The following is a 20,390-nucleotide window of genomic DNA, read 5'->3' on the forward strand; positions in this document are numbered from 1 at the left end:
CGTAAAGTTCGTGGACAAGCCAAAAATTTAATAAAAGTTAAGTCATTGATATTTTTAATTGGCATATTTCTAATCCTTTACTTAATGTGAATTGAATAATGTAAAAATTTATTCAATTTCAAATGTTAAATAACAATTATGGCTTCATAATTAGACTTGGAATGTAGACCCGGAGCACCGCTAAATTTAAATTAAAAAAATATTTATCGCTTTTTAAATTTCATTTGTACTAAGTATTTTAAAATATTCTTGGGAAATTTGAAAAAATTTTACATTATGACGCTGACAGGAGATATCACGTCAAACCTGCAAAATTTGAACTTTCAAAGTTTCAAAATGGCTGAGCAATCAGCGTTAGAACTTATCAAGACAGGATCGGAACCGTTCAAAAAAGAGACGTTTTCGGAATAGGTGGAGCAGTAAACAGTGATAAAATTCTGCGTTGACAACGGAATGACGCCTACAGAAACGAATTCTGCAAACAATCGGGAAAACATAGTAAAAGAAGTCGTTCACAAGTATTTAAGTGGCATATAATATTTTTCGGACGGAATGAACAGTTTACGGGATGATATGCGTGAAGGAAAACCATTATTCGGAGATTGCAGTGCTGTAAAATATGATTTTCGTAACGTGATCATGCCGTATTACCGTAAATAAAATCGTCTTTACACGGACAGTGGTTGGATGATATCAGGATATGAGACAATCATTGTTAAATATCATTTTAAGAATGAAATCCGAACATTTTGTGCATATCTTTATGACTGGTCAAAACGACATAAGAAATGTATTGAGTTAAACGCTGTCTATGTTGAAAAAGGTTACTACTACACGTATTTCGCTTTTGACGTCGGTAACGTAAAGAATTTTCGTTTTAGTGCTCTGGATATGAATGTGTTTCTTTGTGTATCTGATAAAATTATAACTATTTGTGCTTTGTCTTTGTTGAAAACTTGCATATTTATTAAATAAAACATGATTTTAATGAAAATAATAGTTTCAAATACTTTGTCAATCTTTGTTCTTAATTATCAATGTTGTCCACGAACTTTACGGACAACCCTCGTATATATATTCATTCATATAAATTTTTATCAGTGTTGCTAACAGATATATAGGTGAGAGACGTGGAAGGAGGTTGGGTAAGTCAACAAAATTCCTCCTTGTTTACAATCAAATTTGTTAAACTGTTGCTACCTAAATATCACGTGATACTGCCTTGCACAATGATTGGATGATTGCTCTTTAGCTTTAGGATCTAGCTAAAAAACACCAAAGGCTTGAAAAACCTATCATCGCAATAATTAACAAGGCAAGAAAATGCGTAAACATATCACAAATTACATAAATGTCATAAGTATCATTTAGAGAACGAGACAGATTCTGTATCGTAGATATAAATTTGGGGATGGAGACGAGTGTGTAGCACGGTTCTCCAACCCCGAATTTGTATCTACTATACAGAACCTGCCGAGTTCTTTGAATGAATTATGACACGATCAATCAACAATAGTTCCTCCCACTTTATAACTGTTCAGCATCCAGCAAACCTACGCCAGAGATCTGTCGATAAGGTTCCGACGGGGAGTACGCATCCGCAGTATATATTTTCACGGAAAGCGTAAAATTCGAGTGATAGTTGGTCTTAATGGATAATAAAGTGGAGGATTTAACCATAATTTTGTGATCTATTGTACATGGAGACTGAGTATAATATTTTTCGATGGGCTTTGATGTGATGACTCTATATTTTCTAATCGAATTGCGATATTAAAAACGAAGTGAAAGATAAGTGAGTTTGTCGTTAGAGAGATGGATTTATAAAAAAATAAAAACGAGAAAAATGGACTTTTCTTGCATGTCCTCAAATATATACGAGAGATTATTTAAAGAAAAAGAATTCAAAATCAATCAAAAGTATCAATCAATCAATTGAAAGTATTTAAGCATACAAGAAAGTGTTTACACACTTTGATTTATTTGCCGTTGTTTATGTAAGCAATGGAACATGAATGACTACATGTATGTACTGCAACCTGAAAAACACGGTATTTTTTAAGTGAGTCTTATGGAAACGAAAAAATAATAATCAACCAAAGTTCACAAGAGGTCACAAATATCATTGGACATATCAATGTCAGTTTGACCGCCACGTGTTCATTGGGCTCTCCATATGAATTGGTCGTACTTGAGTTCATAATTCCCCCCCCCCCCAAAAAATAATCATCGACCTTGCAACGCAGTGAAACATTTCAGCGCGTTTAAAGCTTTGGGAAACCTTAACATTAAAGCGAAGTTACTTTTTTTAACGAAAAAGCTCCTGATTTCTGAACTCTCTTAATATATTGTACAGTAACATCATGATATTTGGGAGATAGTTAGTGGTCCTTACTATTCATCATCATGACACAATAAACCATCTCCAAAAATAAGATGAGACTTCCATGTGGAATATTAAAGAGTTCAGGAAACCAGTGGACCATAAATAATACGTCAAGAATGCATAAAGAAAACGTCATTTTCGACCAAAATATAACACCCATGTTAAAAATGAAAATTCAAAATCTTACTGAACAACTTCATGATTCCAACATCCATCTCTCGAAATATGGGGCCAATGTAAGAAATGTAAGAGGAGATTTAGGAAGAAAATGGGACAAACAGATGGACCGGCGGACATGAGTAAAAACTTTCCCACATTTTCTGTACGCAGGTAGGTTAAGGTTACAACCAAATATTCTACTTGCCTATATGATATGACGTCATAGTAAGCTATATGACGTTAGGTTCAGAGATAACAATTTCTTAAAATCGATATTTAAGATTGATTTGAGAGCGTTAAAATGAATCAAAAGATGCATAGGCATAATATAAACGGAAATTTGTCGTTACTGGGCCTCTGTAGTTATAACAGGGATTAAATATCAAACCCGTGACGTCATAACTGCTGATCATGCAGTGGCAGAGTGAAAGTGAAACGTAACGAAAATTGATGTAAACAAACACTAGAAATCGGAGTTTAAAAGCATTTAGAATGAATATCTTGTGTGATTCTTGTGGAAATAAAGGTTATGAATAAGGTATGGTAATAAAATCCTTCAATTTCTTCGTAAAATTAAAGCAGGGAGGGTGTTTACTTGCCGATCAGCCTTTCCGCTGTCGTTTGTAACGAAAAAGATGCAAAAGTTCACCACTACGCCTCATACCTTGACACTTAATTTTTGTTTCCATCTAAAGTTCTTATTCTATTATTTTTGAAAAGTGCTGCTAGAATCGTATGGTTTACGGGAATTGATGCATTTTTTTCGATGTTATGATCAAAATGTAGAAATTTTGGGAAGGTTTTGTCCTAGAATGTTTAATAATTATTTCTGTGATAGGACAGTAGGATTCTAGCAGCATTTTCCATGGTACAGAGATGTTTTTACATAACTATTATTACAAATTAAAACTTAATATCCCCGGGATAGTGTTAAACTTTTCACTTTTTCGTTAAGGCATATTTTCTAATTATAGACATCACGTGGTGACGTCATGATGAAGTGCTTACTGTAGTATAAGTTCCATTGAAGTCTATAGAATGCATATTTATAGCAAACGTTTTATCCTTTGCTTTTCCGATTTATTAGTGTTACATAATTATAAAAAAGTGTTAAATTGCCGAATTCTGATCCATGTGCTGCCTTAACATACCCATGTAGTAAGTGTAGGTATAATAAGTTTAATATTTGCAAGCGCTTGGGTAAAAATTGCAGAAACGCCTAAAGAGTAAAATTTTAATTTGTTTAAAGTAATTTAAACTTCATCTGTGACTCATCAAAATTCACCCACATACAGAAATTTCAATTCAATGTCTACAAGCGTGTGCGCAAGTGCAAAAATATGGGAAAGACCGACAGAGAGAAAGAAGGACAGAGGAAAGACCTAAAACTCAAAGGAAAACCAACCCTCTAATAACGATTCAACTAGTAAAGATGCTCCATTTAGTGTGTTTTTGTCTTCTGTAATGTATTACGTGGTAGGATAGTAAAATTTGGCATGGTGCAGCATCGCATTTTTGCGCAGTAGTACTATAACGTCATAAACGTTAAGTGTTTTCTGCACCATCGGACTTTGGCGAGTAAAACCATCGGACTTTGGCTTGACCATCGGACTTTGGAGTCCTACATATTATATAAAACTGTATTTATTTAAAGATTACTTTATGGAATGGTATGCTGTTTTCAAATTATTAAAACAAATGCTTTCTTTATTCAAATGATGAACGAAAAAAAAAAATATCACAAATGGAAGCCTGAGTTCCGTGACGAAGCTTAAAAACAATATATCTGTACTTTGGGCGCGTGTTTTGTGTAATACCATCTTCTTGTTATAACATAGTATAATTATCAAAGGTTAAGAAAAATGGTTTCTCTAAAAACACAAAACATTGGCAAAATGATCATTGGGAAAGAAGGGGGAGCCATGGGATTGTCGATATCTAGATAAACCTTGAACAAGGTTTTACTCACTTATATTTTAGCTTTTTACTCCCTTGAATTTTTTTTAATCAACAACCATTATTTATACCCATTTATACAAGTTTTTCTATAGTGTGTGTGTCATTTTCAGAGCCAATCAAAACAATTTGAAAAGTTTAAAAACAGAAAATGAAATTGATCTTCGCCCAAGACCACGGTTCTCAACACTCCAGATCAAAAGAGCGTTAAATTGTCCTGAGGCAATCTTAGAAAGATTGGAAACAAATAATTTCACCAGCATGAAAATGATAAGAAAACTATGCTCATTGCCGTCTACATTTGATATCATTTCAAGCACCCTTAAAGCAGTTTACTAATGTGCTAAACACCCAAGGATGTTGACCAAAAAGCGTCTGTGTGATGATGTACTGTCAAATACTCGGATTTGTATCACATTGAACGCATTTGGAATTTTTATAAGGAATGTCAACCCCCCTTACACACAATTGCAACGGTTTGGAAAGATCTTTGCAGTAGGTGTTGCAGCAGATTGTTCAATCTCCTATTCAGATTATTCCTTAATTCTTTCTTATTATTTTTTTTTTTTATAATTACTATGGTAAGTACAGGGACATATTGTATCCAACAGAAAAGGATGTGTTGCAGTGATTAGTGCGAATAGTGGTCTTATTTCATAGAGATTATTTTGTGCGAAAACTTACCTCATTATACATCATTAACCATGACTTAAAGAAATTATCTATGCAAGTGTTTATTCTTTAAAACTTAAAAAAAAAATGTTAGTTGACAATTAGAAATTTGGTTCAGTGCATATGCTAACAAGAAATATTCTTTTTGAAATGTGGAGTTAAAAGTAAATATGTCAGTACGATAACAGCCGTTTAAATAATAAAGAAAAAAAGATATCCTATTTATAATTAATGACCTAAGTGTTGTTTACAAGATTAAAAAAAAATAATAAAACAGTAATGACCAAAACCTATAAAAGATACATAAATATATTTGGTTCATAATTAAAAATGTGTGTCCGAAACCGAAACAAGAACATTTCCTTTAATTTATAGCATAATTCATTTATATCGGGACACGTGTACTTTCTCATACGAGTGAACTTTCGTATTAGAGGCAAAATCACGTGAATTTCCGATTAAATCTTCATACTCTCTATTTTCTGAATAAGCTGTCAATATTCTGTTGGTTTTTTTATTGTGTTTTTCCTTCTTTCGGTTTCGTTTTCCATTGTAAATTAATGACACAAGCCGTACTTTTATATTGGTTTAAAAAACACACAACAATTAACAAGAACAAAATGAATAATAGTTCACTGGTAAGTCAATAAAGGCTGATAAAATCTAAAGGTTGTCCATGGATGACGATGGATGTATGAATTATATATTTTCTTTTCCTAGGTGGTCGGGCAAAAGGTCATAAATGTATCTAGGCTTGGCACACGGACATTTATCGATTTCACTGAGTTGGAAAAAATGTCAAATTGAATATACTAGCATAGATTTGGCAAGTGAGCAGTTAACAAATGGAAATAACAAGTGGCGCCTAAGCAATGTTTTTCATTAATCATCATTAATCAATTGGTTCATTGAAAGGTTAACAGCTTAATATTTTAATGTAAAAGGGAAAATTTCCCTATTTACAACAGAAACCATCAGATAGTTTGCTTAAAGGCTAAAGTAATTTTTTCACAGAATTAAAATTGGAACCTTTGTGAGGTAAAATCTGTATTCTGACTGTCATGGACCTTGGAGTTTATGACGTGTACTTATAAATATACCCTTCTTAGCAAGCAATTGAAACCAATCTTTATTATCGATGTGTACAGCTTCAAAATTTAAATTTATAATTTATAAAAAAAAAATGAATTATGCAGAACACTTTTTTTTTTTACAATTTGAGTAAAACAACTTTGACTTTATCAAACTGTTGTAAAATGTTAAGGATGCAGTACGTGGACAAGTATTTTTTAAGTTTAATGATAGCTACTTTAGAGAATTGTAATGTTCATTTTCTGTTTTATACAATTATTTTGTTCCATATTCTAAGCCATTAATACATTAATTGGTCCATTTACATGTAACGTAAAATAAAATGGCATATTTTTAACTTCTTTAAATCTTAAACATTTGTTACAGATGCTTTATACGTTTATATTTACATCCACTGAATATTTTCTCCTTTATTTCTTAAGAAACCCCATTGCATTCATCACTGCATAAACTACAGTAGACAGGTCGCCTGTACAGATTTCTTAATCAGTGGCTGTTCCATCAATGAAACGTATAAAGACGTTTGCATCATTAATACAAAAATTAATCTTTTTAATCTTATTTTAATTGATTATTTAAACAAATATAAATATAAACAATAAAATGCTTTCTTTGTTTGTTGTTACCGGAATGAACGGTCGCAGCTATTGCAGAAAAAAATTTACATAACCCGCTTACGCGGGTTATGTATTTTTTTCTGCAACAGCTGCTTCCGTTCATTCCAGTAACAACAAACAAAGAAAGCATATCTTTTATTGTTTAAATCACCTGCAGACAGAGTGTATTTATCTCAGTTGATTCGATACACAAGAGCATGCTCTACGTATGAACAATTTCTGAGTCAATTGCTGACTGACGTTTTTCATACCGATCGTTAATACATTATTTTTACACAGAATTGACGACGGATTTTTTTCCGTTATTTTAGGATCATGACAAGTAGCAGATTCACGGCGAGTGTGACTGGTCGACATGCTCGCTCATCTATTGCACCTTTAATGTTTCGGAGTTCCATGTTTGTTCTGCTCTTATTTTGTATTGTTTTACGTGCATTGGTAATAAATACTGCTCATTATACAGGTGTATCCTTATTTTTCTTATTTTTAAAAAAATATGTAAGATTCTTCAAGATCATGTCTTGTATTCATGATAATGACAAATTTGTAGGTAAGCAAGTAAAAAAAAATCATAGTTATTGTTTCTTGAATTTCGTTCTAGATAAAATAACAATATCACATACTTATATTCCTCCCACACACTACTCCACTCGGAAAGGAATAAAAACTTTGTTAGTTTCGGTTCGTTGGATCATCGTATTGGTAAAAAGCCCAATATGATTTGTCTAATTTAATTAAGTCTCATCAAAATCCCATTCATAAATTTCCAAAATAATATTTATAAACAAATATACAAAAGAAGTATAAGTATTGTATTACGTACATGTAGTGTGTAACGTGTAAATGCCTTATTGTCTGTTTTACGAATAATAGCTAAATGGGCTGTTTTCAACTTTCAAAAAAGATTGTATGGATGCATGTACTTTTACATTTTGCTTAAGATGTCGTATCTGTATATAGAAATCTCAAATTTAAAGAAAAGAATTTTTGAAATTAAAAAAAAAAATTGAATGAGTAAATATCCCCTATTTACAAAAAAAATCTTCATTTAATTCTTTAAAAATTGAAAAAGTAAAATTAATTATGAAAGCAATGTGAAAATCTTAAATATCGTTTACCCCCCCCCCCCCTCTCTCCTCAATAAAAAAAAAAAGAAAAATGAAATCTTAAAAAATAAGTGATTAAAACATATGATATGTCAATAAAAATTTTTTCGGACATTTTTTATCAAAGAAAGGGTTGTCCTGATTTTTTTCTCGTCAGAGTAAAAAGCAGCATTTTATAAATGCACAACTATGACCCCATGGTGATCCGGGTTAGAATACCCCTTTGCTTGTCGTAAAAGGCGACTAAATGGGGCGGTCCTTCGGATGGGACCACATAAACCGAGGTCCCGTGTCACAGCAGGTGTGGCACGATAAAGACCCCTCCCTGCTCAAAGGCCGTAAGTGCCGAGCACAGGCCAAAATTTGCAGCCCTTCACCGGCAATGGTGACATCTCCATATCAGTGAAATATTCTGGAGAGGGACGTTAAACAGTATACAATCAATCGATCAATATACAACTATGAAAAAATGCACGACAGAAAGCGCAATTTACGTCTCTTACAACCTTGTGATCTCCTTTTCTGCTTCACCCGCGATTGTTTACATCCAATTTATTTTTAAAGTGAAAAACTTTCTTGACTATTGACTTATTTTAATTTTGTATTTTATTGTTAAACTTTAATTTCTTTCTTGGTTCGAAATAAGAAAGGTTTACTGACGGACGAACGGCTAGAGAGACAGATAGACAAATGTACGCCAGACATCTGCTGATCAGAAAAACTCACTTTAAAAGATATCAGCTTAAGTGAACTAATAAAGTCTAATCAAGAATGAAGGAATTTGCCACTAATTATAAAAAGAACAACTTTATGTTTATGATTAAAACTAATACTTATTAATGTTTTGTATAATTAAAACTGTAAAAGTTTGATATGTATGTAAACAATTGACATACATTATTAATTTAATAAATGAGAAAGACTCTTTGTGTGTTTATATTTATACTAATCTAATTTGAAAACCGTCTTCTTTCGGTTTCACATTATCTCCATATATATTGACTTCACCTACATATTGTTCTTATTCATATGTAAGGGTTGATCAGAAGAAATACAGAGAAGTAAGTAAAAAAAATTACATGTACGGGAGCATATACACTCGGAGCTGTAGGATTGTAGCTTTGTTGTTATTATGCCCCCGTAAACGAAGTTTCTGGGGTATATAGTTTTTGTCGTGTCCGTCTGTCTGTCTGTCTGTCTGTCTCTCTGTCTGTCTCTCTGTCTGTCTCTCTGTTTGTCTGTTCGTCCGCAAAAACTTTAACCTTGTCCATAACTTTTGATTTAGTGGAGCTATGACTTTCATATTTCACATGTGTATTCCTTGTGACAAGACCTTTCTTTGGGTACCACCAAATTTGACCTTTTGACCTTGACCTTGTAGTTTGACCCACTTTTACATGAAAATTTTAAAATTTTACTTTGGCCATATCTTTTGAACAGTAGACACCAGGACATTTATACTTCATATATGTAATGTTTGTTGAAAGACCTTTCACTGGATACCAACAACTTTGACCCTCTGACCTTGACCTTGTAGATTTTTGTACTTGTGAAAAAACTTTAACCTTGGCCATAACTTTTGAACGGTAAGGGATAGGGCTTTTATACTTCATATATGTAATCCTTGTGAAAAGATACTTCATTAGTTACCAAGAACTTTGACCCTTTGACCTTGACCTTTGAGATTGACCTACTTTAAAAAAACAAACCTTGACTCTTACTTTTAAAGATTAGGGCTAGTGCTATCATACTTTACATATTTGATCTCTATGACAAGACCTTTCATTTGATAACAATAACTTTGACCTTTTGACCTTGACTTTGGAGTTTGACCCACTTTTACATGAAATTTTTTAACTTTTACTTTGGCCATATCTTTTGAACAATAGATACCAGGACATTTATACTTCACATATGTAATGTTTGTTGAAAGACCTTTCATTGGATACCAACAACCTTGACCCTCTGACCTTGACCCTCTGACCTTGACCTTGACCTTGTAGATTTCCGTACTTGTGAAAAAATTTTCACCTTAGCCATAACTTTTGAACGGTAATTAATAGGGCTTTCATACTTCATATATATAATCCTTGTGAAAAGACACTTCATTGGTTACCAAGAACTTTGTCCCTCTGACCTTGACCTTTGAGATTGACCTACGTTAAAAAAGCAAACATTGACCATAACCTTTAAAGATTAGGGTTAGTGCTTTCATACTTTACACATTTGATTTTTATGACAAGACCTTTCATTTGATAACAACAACTTTGACCTTGACCTGGCAGTTTGACCTACTTTTTAAAAAATTGAACGTTGGCCATAACTTCTGAACGGTTAGGGATAGTGCTTTCATGTTCAACATAAGTATTCTATGTGGCAAGACCTTTCATTTGATACTAATAACATTGACCTTTTGACCTTGACCTTGGAGATTTTTGTACTTATTTTAAAAAAACTTTAATATTTGGTAACTTTTAAATTTCACAATCGTTTTCCAGTGAGAATACCCTACTTTTGGTACTATTTAATTAAATTTGCATTTATCTATGTTGCCATACGGGGGCATCAGTGTTTCACAAACACATCTTGTATTTTTTTGTTCCTGGCCACAACGCAACAATTCTTGCTGTGAAGCATATTGTGCAATTTATTCACTTTTCAGCATTAGACAATCAACTACTTTCCATTTACTAATTCTAGACATTTGAGAGGAGAGCGTGTGTGTAAAGGTGTGTTTGTGTGTGTGGTTGGACCCCTTTTAGATCCGTGGATGGGAAAAACAGAATGTGTATCAACTGCTTTGTTTCCGATTAGATGAAACTATGTTTTCTTTTAGAGTACAATGAAGAAATATATACACGTCCTGAATCCAGAAGAAACGCCGTTGCTAAAAAAGGTGAAGCAGAAATATTATAAGGTGGATCTTGCTTTCAAAGTATACATGTCCTAAATTATATAATGATGTGTATAGACTACAAAAATTCAATAGGAAAAAAAACTTAAAACAGACTGTAGTTTTATTCATAGAAAACCATCAGAAAAAAAATGAATTTCAATCCACCAATGATAAAATGCAGTATAGAACAGGTTGATGTATGTTGCTAGAACGCACAGATATTTTGAAATAATCAGAATCATTTAAAATTGCCAATTTCATGAATAAAAAATTGCAGAGTATTCGCATTATATCTACTGATAATTCAATGTTCCCGCCACTCAAAAATCGAATTTTCCATTTATACAAACGCACGACTCATTTCTTATATATTTGCAGCATTTTAAGTGTTTATTTAGATGTTTCCCGAATGAAAAAAAATATTGATACTTGCTGGTCCTTCACGTCCTCCAATGTCATGCTTAAAAATCAAATCTATTAGACTTTAGAGATTGATAACTTTTCAATATAGTGATGTATTACATTAACTTTTCTATCGTCAACTTCCCTTATAATTACTTACCTTATGTACCTTGATACATTCATCGCCTTAATATTAACTTTTTTGTTATTCAGCAAACATGTTTAAGAATTGTGATTTGATTTTTGTTTTGAAATAGTACAAATTTCCAACTATTTTTTAAAATGAATTGATTACTGCTCTGAAATTTATTATTGAAAATGTGTAGGCCTTTAACAGCGAGAAATGAATATGGAAACTCACCTTATCTTCTGTTTACATTAGGCTTCCAAAAGAAATAGTGAAAATACAATTAGTATCTATAAATGTTTGATTTATATTTTTTTCACTTTTAGGGCAGCCTCTGATGACAGCGAGCCTAAAGACGCTAGATACATCATGATAAGGATGTCAGGCTTCAGTTTTGGCACAATTTGCATAGCATTCTTCATTATTATACCCAGCAATATTGTTGAATCGACGACTTTTATAACGCAAATAATGAAAAGATCCACAAAGGTATGATTTGCTTAATAATAGATTTCAAATTGCATTTTTATGAAGCTGTAGCAAAAAAGAACAATAACGAAACGAAATAAGAGGGACTGAATAATCATAAAGAAATACGATAAGAAAAGTTTGCGACCATAAAAAAATGAATATTTCAAACAGGAAACAAATTGCTCAGAAGCGACGAAAACTGCAAATGCTGCTGTATCTTGCCCAACAGATTTAGAATATATCAAAGATCGAGCAAGAATATTTAACTGCGAAAATGTTCATGATCCATGTTCAGCTGAAAAATTGACGTACCACTGTGTTTCTTCTGGAACAATTATAAAAGAAGTATGTGCTCCAAGAAAATATCTTACAGGTATGCTAAACACAATTTATTTTGTCAATATATATCTATGGAAAGTCATAGCAACCTTATGTGGCTTTTTTCATGAGAATATGGAGCGTTTTATGCTAAGTTTTGGTTATTTCATATGAAGGCGGTGCTTTATTGTATTATGCCGGTGTTACTCAATGTTAAACTTAGACTTAAATATATGAGGAATACCTTGATAATATATTTTTTTAAATCTTCACTAAAAAATGCCATCAAAAGAAAAAAAACAGCAATCACACAATAATCACCTTTACATTAGAAAGCACATGCACATGAAATAACCAAAGTATAGAATAAAAAAACACCATCTTCACATGAACTAAACACCGCATAAGATAATAAAGAACAACCTTTATATGAATTATTCATGGTCTAATATAATAATGCACCATCTTCACATGAACTAAACACCGCATAACATAAAAAGCAAGATCTTCTCCTGAAAAACATGTAACCACATAAGATACATGTACCAATGGTGTTCCAAATTCATCTTATTTCTTAAAATGATGATTTACTCGTCTTCTGTATTCTGAAGTTATTGTTCTTTTAATAATGCAATTCGCATTCGTTTAAGTGCAATTTAATATTTATAATTGTTAAAGGAAAATATTGTGTCCACTTTGATGAAGGAGTAGGCCGCGTCCTTGAAGATTTCACTATTTCGTGTCCTGAGTGTCCCCTTCATTATTATTCTAATGAATCTTTTATATGTAAGTATATTTAAAAAGTAAATATTATATTTACTTTCAATCTCAGACTTATAAATAACATAAATTAATCATAAATTAATAAATCACATACTCGGAGGGGGGCGTACAAAAAGAGAGAGAGAGAGAGAGAGAGAGAGAGAGAGAGAGAGAGAGAGAGAGAGAGAGAGAGAGAGAGAGAGAGAAGAAAGTAGAAATAGAAACGTACATGTTCAAATCGATTCACACGAGAAAATTCATCCGACTCAAATATTACCTTAAAAAGAATCAAAACTGAATTTGAAAAAAAAGTAAGTTAATATTTTTGGATTTTTTGTTTAGACTTTTACATTTGTTGTAGATCCATCATGCCTAAAACGAATACAATCTTTGTTTGTTACCCAGACAACTTCGCTTACAACCCAAAAGTCTTTGTCTGAATGGAAAACTACAATAAAATCTACACAAATGCCAGCCAAGGAGGAGAATGGAACAACCAATGCAACGAATATTTGCGGAACTTTTTCGGAGCGTCACAAACGAAGTGTAAGCTGTCAGCAAAGCATCACTTCAGGACCTAATGATAACAGTCAATTAGATGACATAAATGGGGGTAAGTTTTAAAAAAAATGAATTTGTCATTTTCTGCATTACAGCTGTATATTCATTTACTTGAAAAGGCATGCACTTTATGTAATTAAGCATTAATTATAAATGCTTACCAATAACGGTGCAAGTTGAGCAAAGTGGCTGTTCAATCCCATTCACTTTTCATTTTTAATTAAATTATGTATTTAAATCAATTATTCTATTCATATATCTTGCTATTCAGACAATATAAGACTCGTTTTATTATCCCTGTGATACATATCTCATTATTAAAGAATGAAATTACCATGCATACTGTAATTCTTTAACATAGCTAAACATATAGGTCTTACAGTTCCTTTCGATGATGCTCATCCCTTCATAGTAGTTTATCCTGATGTTTTTAGAAGAGGTCATTTTTTTTTATTTTCCCCTATAAATTTCCAATTATTCAATTATCTTTTGAGGATGAATATTATTCGTTATCTCCAAAAATTTCATTTACTGTGTCAACTACATCTCCGTAACAAAAAAAAAGGAAACATACATCTTATACCTCTGAAAGGCCGAATATTCTTATTTGTATTTCATATAAATACTTACATGACATCTTACCAGAAGAATAGATTGGAGAGTTGATTAATTTATAAAAGGGTCTCTCTGTAAATCATTAAATGTATGTGTGTTTAATTACAGCAATCAACTTGTATATATAAATATTTATATTGAACTTCCTGATGCAATATTTAGGTTACACAACTGCAAATATAAAAGGAGAAATAACACTACTAATTAAGGATAAAGGAAGTGAGATAGTTCTTTCTTGCATTTGTTTATTACTTGTTTTCTTTTTTAAGAGTTATCTAGGTTATGATAATTTTTACTTTTTAATATGTTTTTTTTTTTCAAATAAAAAAAATAAAAACTCCCTATTTATGAACAAAATAGTCATGATATATTGAAATTATTAAGTACACCTTTTTTTCTAAAATACTTCATTCATATTTGAGTTGTTATGACGGTTACATGTATCACTATAAATCTGTGTTTGAATCGTATTTTGAAAAAAAAAAAACTCGTTGAGTATCGGTTTTTTTTTTTTGTTTTTATTTAAATAATATATTTTAAATTATATTTATATTAAACTTCAGTCTAGGAAAACATCACATCTTTTACCTTTCCTAAAAAACCTAAAAGAATATGTCTGGTACCTTGTTTTTTTTTCAGCTCAAAAGATGTTTCTGATGTTGCCATATTGCCATTTTTTATCGAGTATTTTCATGTCACGGCTTTTGTATTGGGGTTTGCTGTTTTAAAAGGTAATTATCAGGGGAAAATCATATTCCTCGAATCATGATGATAAATAATCCTTTTGTGATACTTTCTCGAAACATTTTGCATTTTTGATGTCTGGGAAGGCTATTTAGCCTTGCCAGACCTTGATTATAATCTGCTCTCAATTTCGGCATCTAAGTCGGCTTAAGCAATTTTTCCAGTGGACTTAAAAGTTAGTCTGGCCTCAAACTCAACTATATAAAAATGTTAACCTCAATTTTTTACCTCAAATTTCTTTACATCTAATTATTTCTATTAAAATAAACGACAAAAGGACAAAAAATATTATGTTAAAATTATGTACAATTACTGAATATATAAGTTTCTTTTGATTTTGTTTGTTGATCTGCAAAAAAAAAATCAATATTGTCCGGTGTGAAGTCGAGGTTACATTTGATATTTGTCTTATGAATAACAACCCATATTCAACATCAAAAAGTCCATTAGTGTTTTATTATATAGTCTGGATATGATTAAGTGAAGGCTGCACGACGACGCCATTTTAGACTACCTGTAGGACTTTGACATGTGGTAAAATGCAAATGAAATTCGATGAAAATCTTATTAAGGTAAGATTTTACCTTTACAAATTATCATAATCAAACGCAATGTATCATATACGGATGCACCGAAATATCTTTCTTCATTTAAACTGTAGAAACTTTCAGAAAAAAAGTAATAATGTTTGTTGAAAACAACTTTCAAAATTCACTAGGAATAACCTTTTTTATGAATACATTGATTGGAATGCATAACTTACAATCTGCTAAATTGCATGCATTTTTTTTATTATGCCTCTATAGTGACTTGGTTTTTTTTCAATTCGGTTAAAAAAAATAAATTGGTTTAATAAAACAGTCCTGGAATGGGAACTCGGTTCCCCTCGGAAGGAAACTTTTTACTCCCTCGAGGTACCATAAATTTTTTATGCCCATTGGACCTATTCCCTAACTGAATTATATCTGAATAATTGACTAAAAAAAATCAAATATCGATTTAAATTTTCTGAAATAGGTAAATTTTTACTTTTAATAAAATAACAATAATATTATCTTTTTCATTCTAATATATACACCTTGAAAAAATTACATATGAAATTCGAATGTAGAACATACCGTCGCTGCTTTTGTTTGAAAGTGTTTGTGCAATGTATAATCAGTCACTGGTTCATTTTTGGTATTTAATACAAAAAAAAATGCAGCACTTCAAAATAAAAAAAAATACAATTCTATATCGGATAGAATTGTATTTTGCATTTATATTGTGTATTACTGTGGTATGTTGAATTTCATTCCAGAGGCATAAAAGCAGTCACATTTGGCAATTATTCAAAATGGAATCGTTTTCTGGACATCAAAATTCTATGCACACACTATGGCAGGCATTTAATGTAATTATTGGCAAGTGGGCAAATCGTATCACATCTATCAAAGCTGAATTACTTCATACCAAATCTCAACATCTGTTTCACATATTCAGCCGTAGAAGGATTTAACTACGCCAACGTCGTTCTACAAGATCAAAATATAGGATTTAGCGTGGATAAGACCGACCAACAAGGGTGCCTACTCCTCTTAGGCACCTGATTTCATCTGGGATGTTCACTTGTCTGTATTTTATACCCTCTTCACAGATTTGTATTGTCTATACTTTTTAGGTTCATCTCTTTTACTCATTGACTATTTTACTGTTGGATATGATTGTAAACGGTGGCATTCTGAAGTGATTCATAATTTCAATGAAATACAATGCAAAGCGTGAACAAAGTGAAATCAAAATACATATAATAAGTGAAAGGCTGATTCCTAATTTTAATCATTTTGACTATTATTGTTATTTCACGATCATGACAATGAGCACATGGCGGGTGTGACCGGTCGGCAAGGGATGCTCACTTCCCCGCGGTATCTGATCCATTCTCTAATGTTTCGGAGGTCCGAGTCTGCTCTGCTAGTATTTTGTATTGTTTTACGGATTTGATATTGAATACTGTTCGTTATCTCTATATCCTTCTTTAAATGATTTTCGTTAGATTGTTTAATCATTTGTTTTGGTAAAATCGTAAAATCTTTTTTTTTTTTCAATTTATAAGTACCATAGTCATATTTATCAAAAATTACAATTTTATTTGCTGAAGAACAGATGAGTAAACAAAAAATGGATGCCTGTGTTCGTTTACATTTTTTAGAATAAATTTCTTTGATTGTAAATGATGCAAATTATATTTTTTTCTAGAATTTAAAGAAATTGTAATCTTTTGTGATATTCAAAATTCTTTTCTTCTGAAACCATCATTATTATTCTAGACAAATATATTTCACTCTAAATTCAATTTTTGTGCAACGTAAGAAAAAAAACCCCGAAGATTCTCTGAAACTTATTCATTTGATTCCTTCAAACATGACCCAAGTTGTTGATAAAAGGATGACTGCACTTAAGGGTATAAAAAATTTGCGTCAAAGCAAAATTTTGAAACAGCTTTCTTTTGATTGCAGAAATGTTGAACGTTTAACCTTCAACTTTACTTAATTACAATAAATAAAGTATGTATTTGTGAAGAAGGAATCTGTATTGTAAGGCAGGGGTTGCCACAATTTCCTTAATCTCCGTACGATAATGAGGACATCCACCTTTTCACTGATTTTATACATAGTCAGTGCATGTTTGTCTATTGTTCTCCTTTAACCGAAGTTGTATATTTGCAAAAGCGATGTTGTGTTAAAAGATTAGTAGACAAGCAAGATGGTTAAAAAGAGAAGAAAAAAAACTGCTTCTTCTTACACTCGCTTTCTCTCTCTTGTAAGCAAGGACTAGCTAGGGCACTGTGTTCGAACACGTTTAATAGTCAGTCATCGATTTAGAACATTCTTTACTTACACGCATGGGCTCAATTGCTTTAAACCTTTGTAAATATTGTACTTTTGCCATAATACAGATTGAAGAGGAAGACAAAAAAATAGAGATCTCGTATCTTTATTTGACATGTCATTGTTATTCGTCCTGAGTTAGGAAATTCGCTTGTGAAAGTCTTATACAATCTTAAACAGTCTGAATCAGTCATAAAGCGGTGCACCTACATGCGCAACGCAGAAGGACATTGACCAAAAGTCATCTGAGGGATGATTTACTGCCAAATCCAAGAATCTGCAATCCCAGTTAATACTTTTGGGATTTTTAAAAGGAATCTCAAAGTTTTTATTCAGAGATGCATTGTATCTAAAAGTAAACTTTAAGGTTGCCTTGCAATGATTAGATTAAATGGTGGTTTTATTTCAAAGAGATTTTATTATTTATCATCGATTCTCAGAAACTTTGCTTCAAATTTATTGAGATACTTACATGAAATTATTAAAACACCAATGTGAAATCTGCATCATTTACCAGAAATTATCGAAGAAATTATTTATTGAATATATTTGGTCTTTACCACTTAAATAAATGTAAGGTGAACACTTAGAAGTTTGGTTCAGTGTATATACCACATTTTAACCCCCTCTACATATATAAAAAAAAATATCTAGAGTCAGATGGAAACCGGACAAAATGAGATCAGAAAAGCTCACTTGAACCTTCGGCTCAGGTGAGCTAAAACAGAAATCGTGATCAAAATATTGTGTCATGAGCCTTGAAATCAAAAATTGTATTTTAACTTAGTTCCCTTATACAACATTAACCATTGCAGTGTTTCACTGTACAAAACTTATTCAATGAAGTATATACTAATATCTCACATTTCCATATTAAAACCATGAATATTCAAATCAGAATCACTAATCTTACCACGTATCTTTCACAAAAGTTTAAAAAATGTCCTTAAATATTAAGAGATTGATTGTTATGAAGCAGAATTCCGACGTTAGTTGGAAATAGAAAAGCAACTGATTTGTATCTTTCTAGATATTAATAATGACAATGTAAATGTATTGAAAACTTAATTTGGATCGATTACATAAATCGATGAAGAAGTTTGACATAAGCATTTCCTACAGGACGTGACATTTAAAAACACTTGAGTATTGCATATTTACAGAAGAAGTATTTACATGTACAAGGAATTTTTTTTTTCTAAAAATAAAACATGAACTACAAGTTCGCAAATATCTTACTCAAGTTGATTGTCTTGTACAATAATTTCATCTTGGTCATTTTCAATTAAAATTTCTTCGCTGTTGTAAATGATGTTATTTGTTTTCTGAGCTTTCTCAAGGAGCAAGTAAAGTACCAACATTATTGCCACGATAACACCAACTACGGCAATAGATATGCGCAAGAAGAAATTATTGTTTCCCCGATTGTTGCTGTCAGCACCAAGATGAGTGTCTGCAATTGAAAGGAATTTCTAGTACATCAAAAAATAGAATTGATCATACATATATTTTTTTTTTGTGTAAAGCTCCGTTCACATGCAATATGTGCAATACATCACTGGTTTTTTTTTTTTTTTTTCTCTTTTTTTTTTTAATTTTTTTTGGCTGTTTTGTTTTTAGTTGTTGTTGTTGTTTTTTGTTTTGGGTGTTTTCTTTGTTCTTTTTTTTTTTTTTTTTTTTTTTTACAAATAGTGATTATTCATGTTAAATTCACCTTTCTTTACATGAGAACAAATTTATTTGCGTGCTTTTAATTTTGTAGATGCATAGAAAAATTAATACAAATATCAAAAATACTTCGAAATATCTAAAAAATATTATATTGCAGAAGGACGCACGATACTATTTCATATGATAAATAACACTGTATATGTACCGGTGCATCCAGTGCTAATATTACAAGTATTGAAACTGCAATTGCAGAGGCTAAGGCAGCTTTCTCCAAAATATGGATAAGGACAGGCGTTACTGCAATTCACTCCATAATATCCTCGACGACAACCAAAAAAAAACAGAAAATTATTTGGAATTAGAGTAATCAAGTTTTTCTCTACACTTTTTTAAGATAACTTTTAAAGAACCTACGGAAACAATTAAACGGTATGCCCAAATTTATCAAATATCGTAAAAAATGATAAAGAAGATACACCTACTGACACAAGCCTTCAGTTCTTGATCCCACACTGTATCAGGACAGCATCCCTTGTGGTACACAACTCTACAGGATTTATGAAAGTAGAATATAAACTTTAATAAGCAGTTTAATTTTAGAATATAAATTATATTAACGAGGATTTTTTTTTTTACTTTGAACATGGTCCTTGACCAGCAGAGGATAAATTCACGAAAATCAAGGCAAATATTGCTGATTTTCCAGCCATTACAAACACAGTCTAAGGATGTATCATTTCAATGAAGAATGTTGGTCATAACAATGCACTTGCTAACAATATTCTGGGAAAAAAACCCAATTCGCTTCCTAGTTTACATTTTTGGAAACCCATTCTTCCGCAAATTTTTCCGCACAATCTGAGTTTACAGAAATAATTTTTGCAATACTTACATATTTTGGTATTTGAGGAAGCTATGATGGAATACTTTTCTGTGAATATTTTTTGTTTGTAATTCAAAAAACT

The 20,390-nt window shown here is 31.6% G+C and overlaps 1 protein-coding gene and 1 long non-coding RNA gene across 7 annotated transcripts; one reads left to right on the forward strand and one right to left on the reverse strand.

Annotated features, from left to right (window-relative positions):
• Positions 1–8,973: 8,973 nt before the first annotated feature.
• LOC134268881 (uncharacterized) lies at positions 8,974–17,296 on the forward strand. 6 transcript variants are annotated; one of them, XR_009992460.1, is made up of 9 exons: positions 8,974–9,049; positions 10,825–10,884; positions 11,740–11,902; positions 12,056–12,257; positions 12,881–12,988; positions 13,326–13,577; positions 14,780–14,871; positions 15,350–15,456; positions 16,185–17,296. XR_009992460.1 is itself a non-coding variant. In XM_062751122.1 (7 exons), coding segments are annotated over exons 1-6 (816 nt in total). In that variant the 5' UTR covers positions 10,946–11,079; the 3' UTR covers positions 14,869–14,871; positions 16,185–17,296. The 6 variants fall into 6 exon arrangements, 1 of the variants encoding a protein (XP_062607106.1); XR_009992458.1 differs by lacking the exon at positions 10,825–10,884 and having other exon boundaries at positions 8,977–9,049; XR_009992459.1 differs by lacking the exon at positions 8,974–9,049 and having other exon boundaries at positions 10,589–10,905.
• Positions 17,297–18,961: 1,665 nt separating this feature from the next.
• Positions 18,962–19,756, reverse strand: LOC134268870 (uncharacterized). Its single transcript, XR_009992452.1, has 2 exons — positions 19,631–19,756; positions 18,962–19,207 (listed from the first exon to the last, which is right to left on the reverse strand). It is a non-coding gene; the product is annotated as an uncharacterized LOC134268870 (long non-coding RNA).
• Between the last annotated feature and the right edge of the window lie 634 nt (positions 19,757–20,390).

Source organism: Saccostrea cucullata, unplaced genomic scaffold, assembly GCF_032062105.1.
Source record: "Saccostrea cucullata isolate Sc308-1 unplaced genomic scaffold, CSIRO_AGI_Scuc_v1 ctg845, whole genome shotgun sequence".
In the NCBI taxonomy this organism is placed as follows: Eukaryota; Metazoa; Mollusca; class Bivalvia; order Ostreida; family Ostreidae; genus Saccostrea; species Saccostrea cuccullata.

Excerpts from the sequence above, each read along its gene's own strand:
- LOC134268881 (XM_062751122.1), top strand. Across the intron at positions 12,989-13,325 it reads TTCTAATGAATCTTTTATAT|ATCCATCATGCCTAAAACGA; the intron begins GTAAGTATATTT and ends CATTTGTTGTAG. Across the intron at positions 13,578-14,779 it reads ATTAGATGACATAAATGGGG|CTCAAAAGATGTTTCTGATG; the intron begins GTAAGTTTTAAA and ends TTTTTTTTTCAG.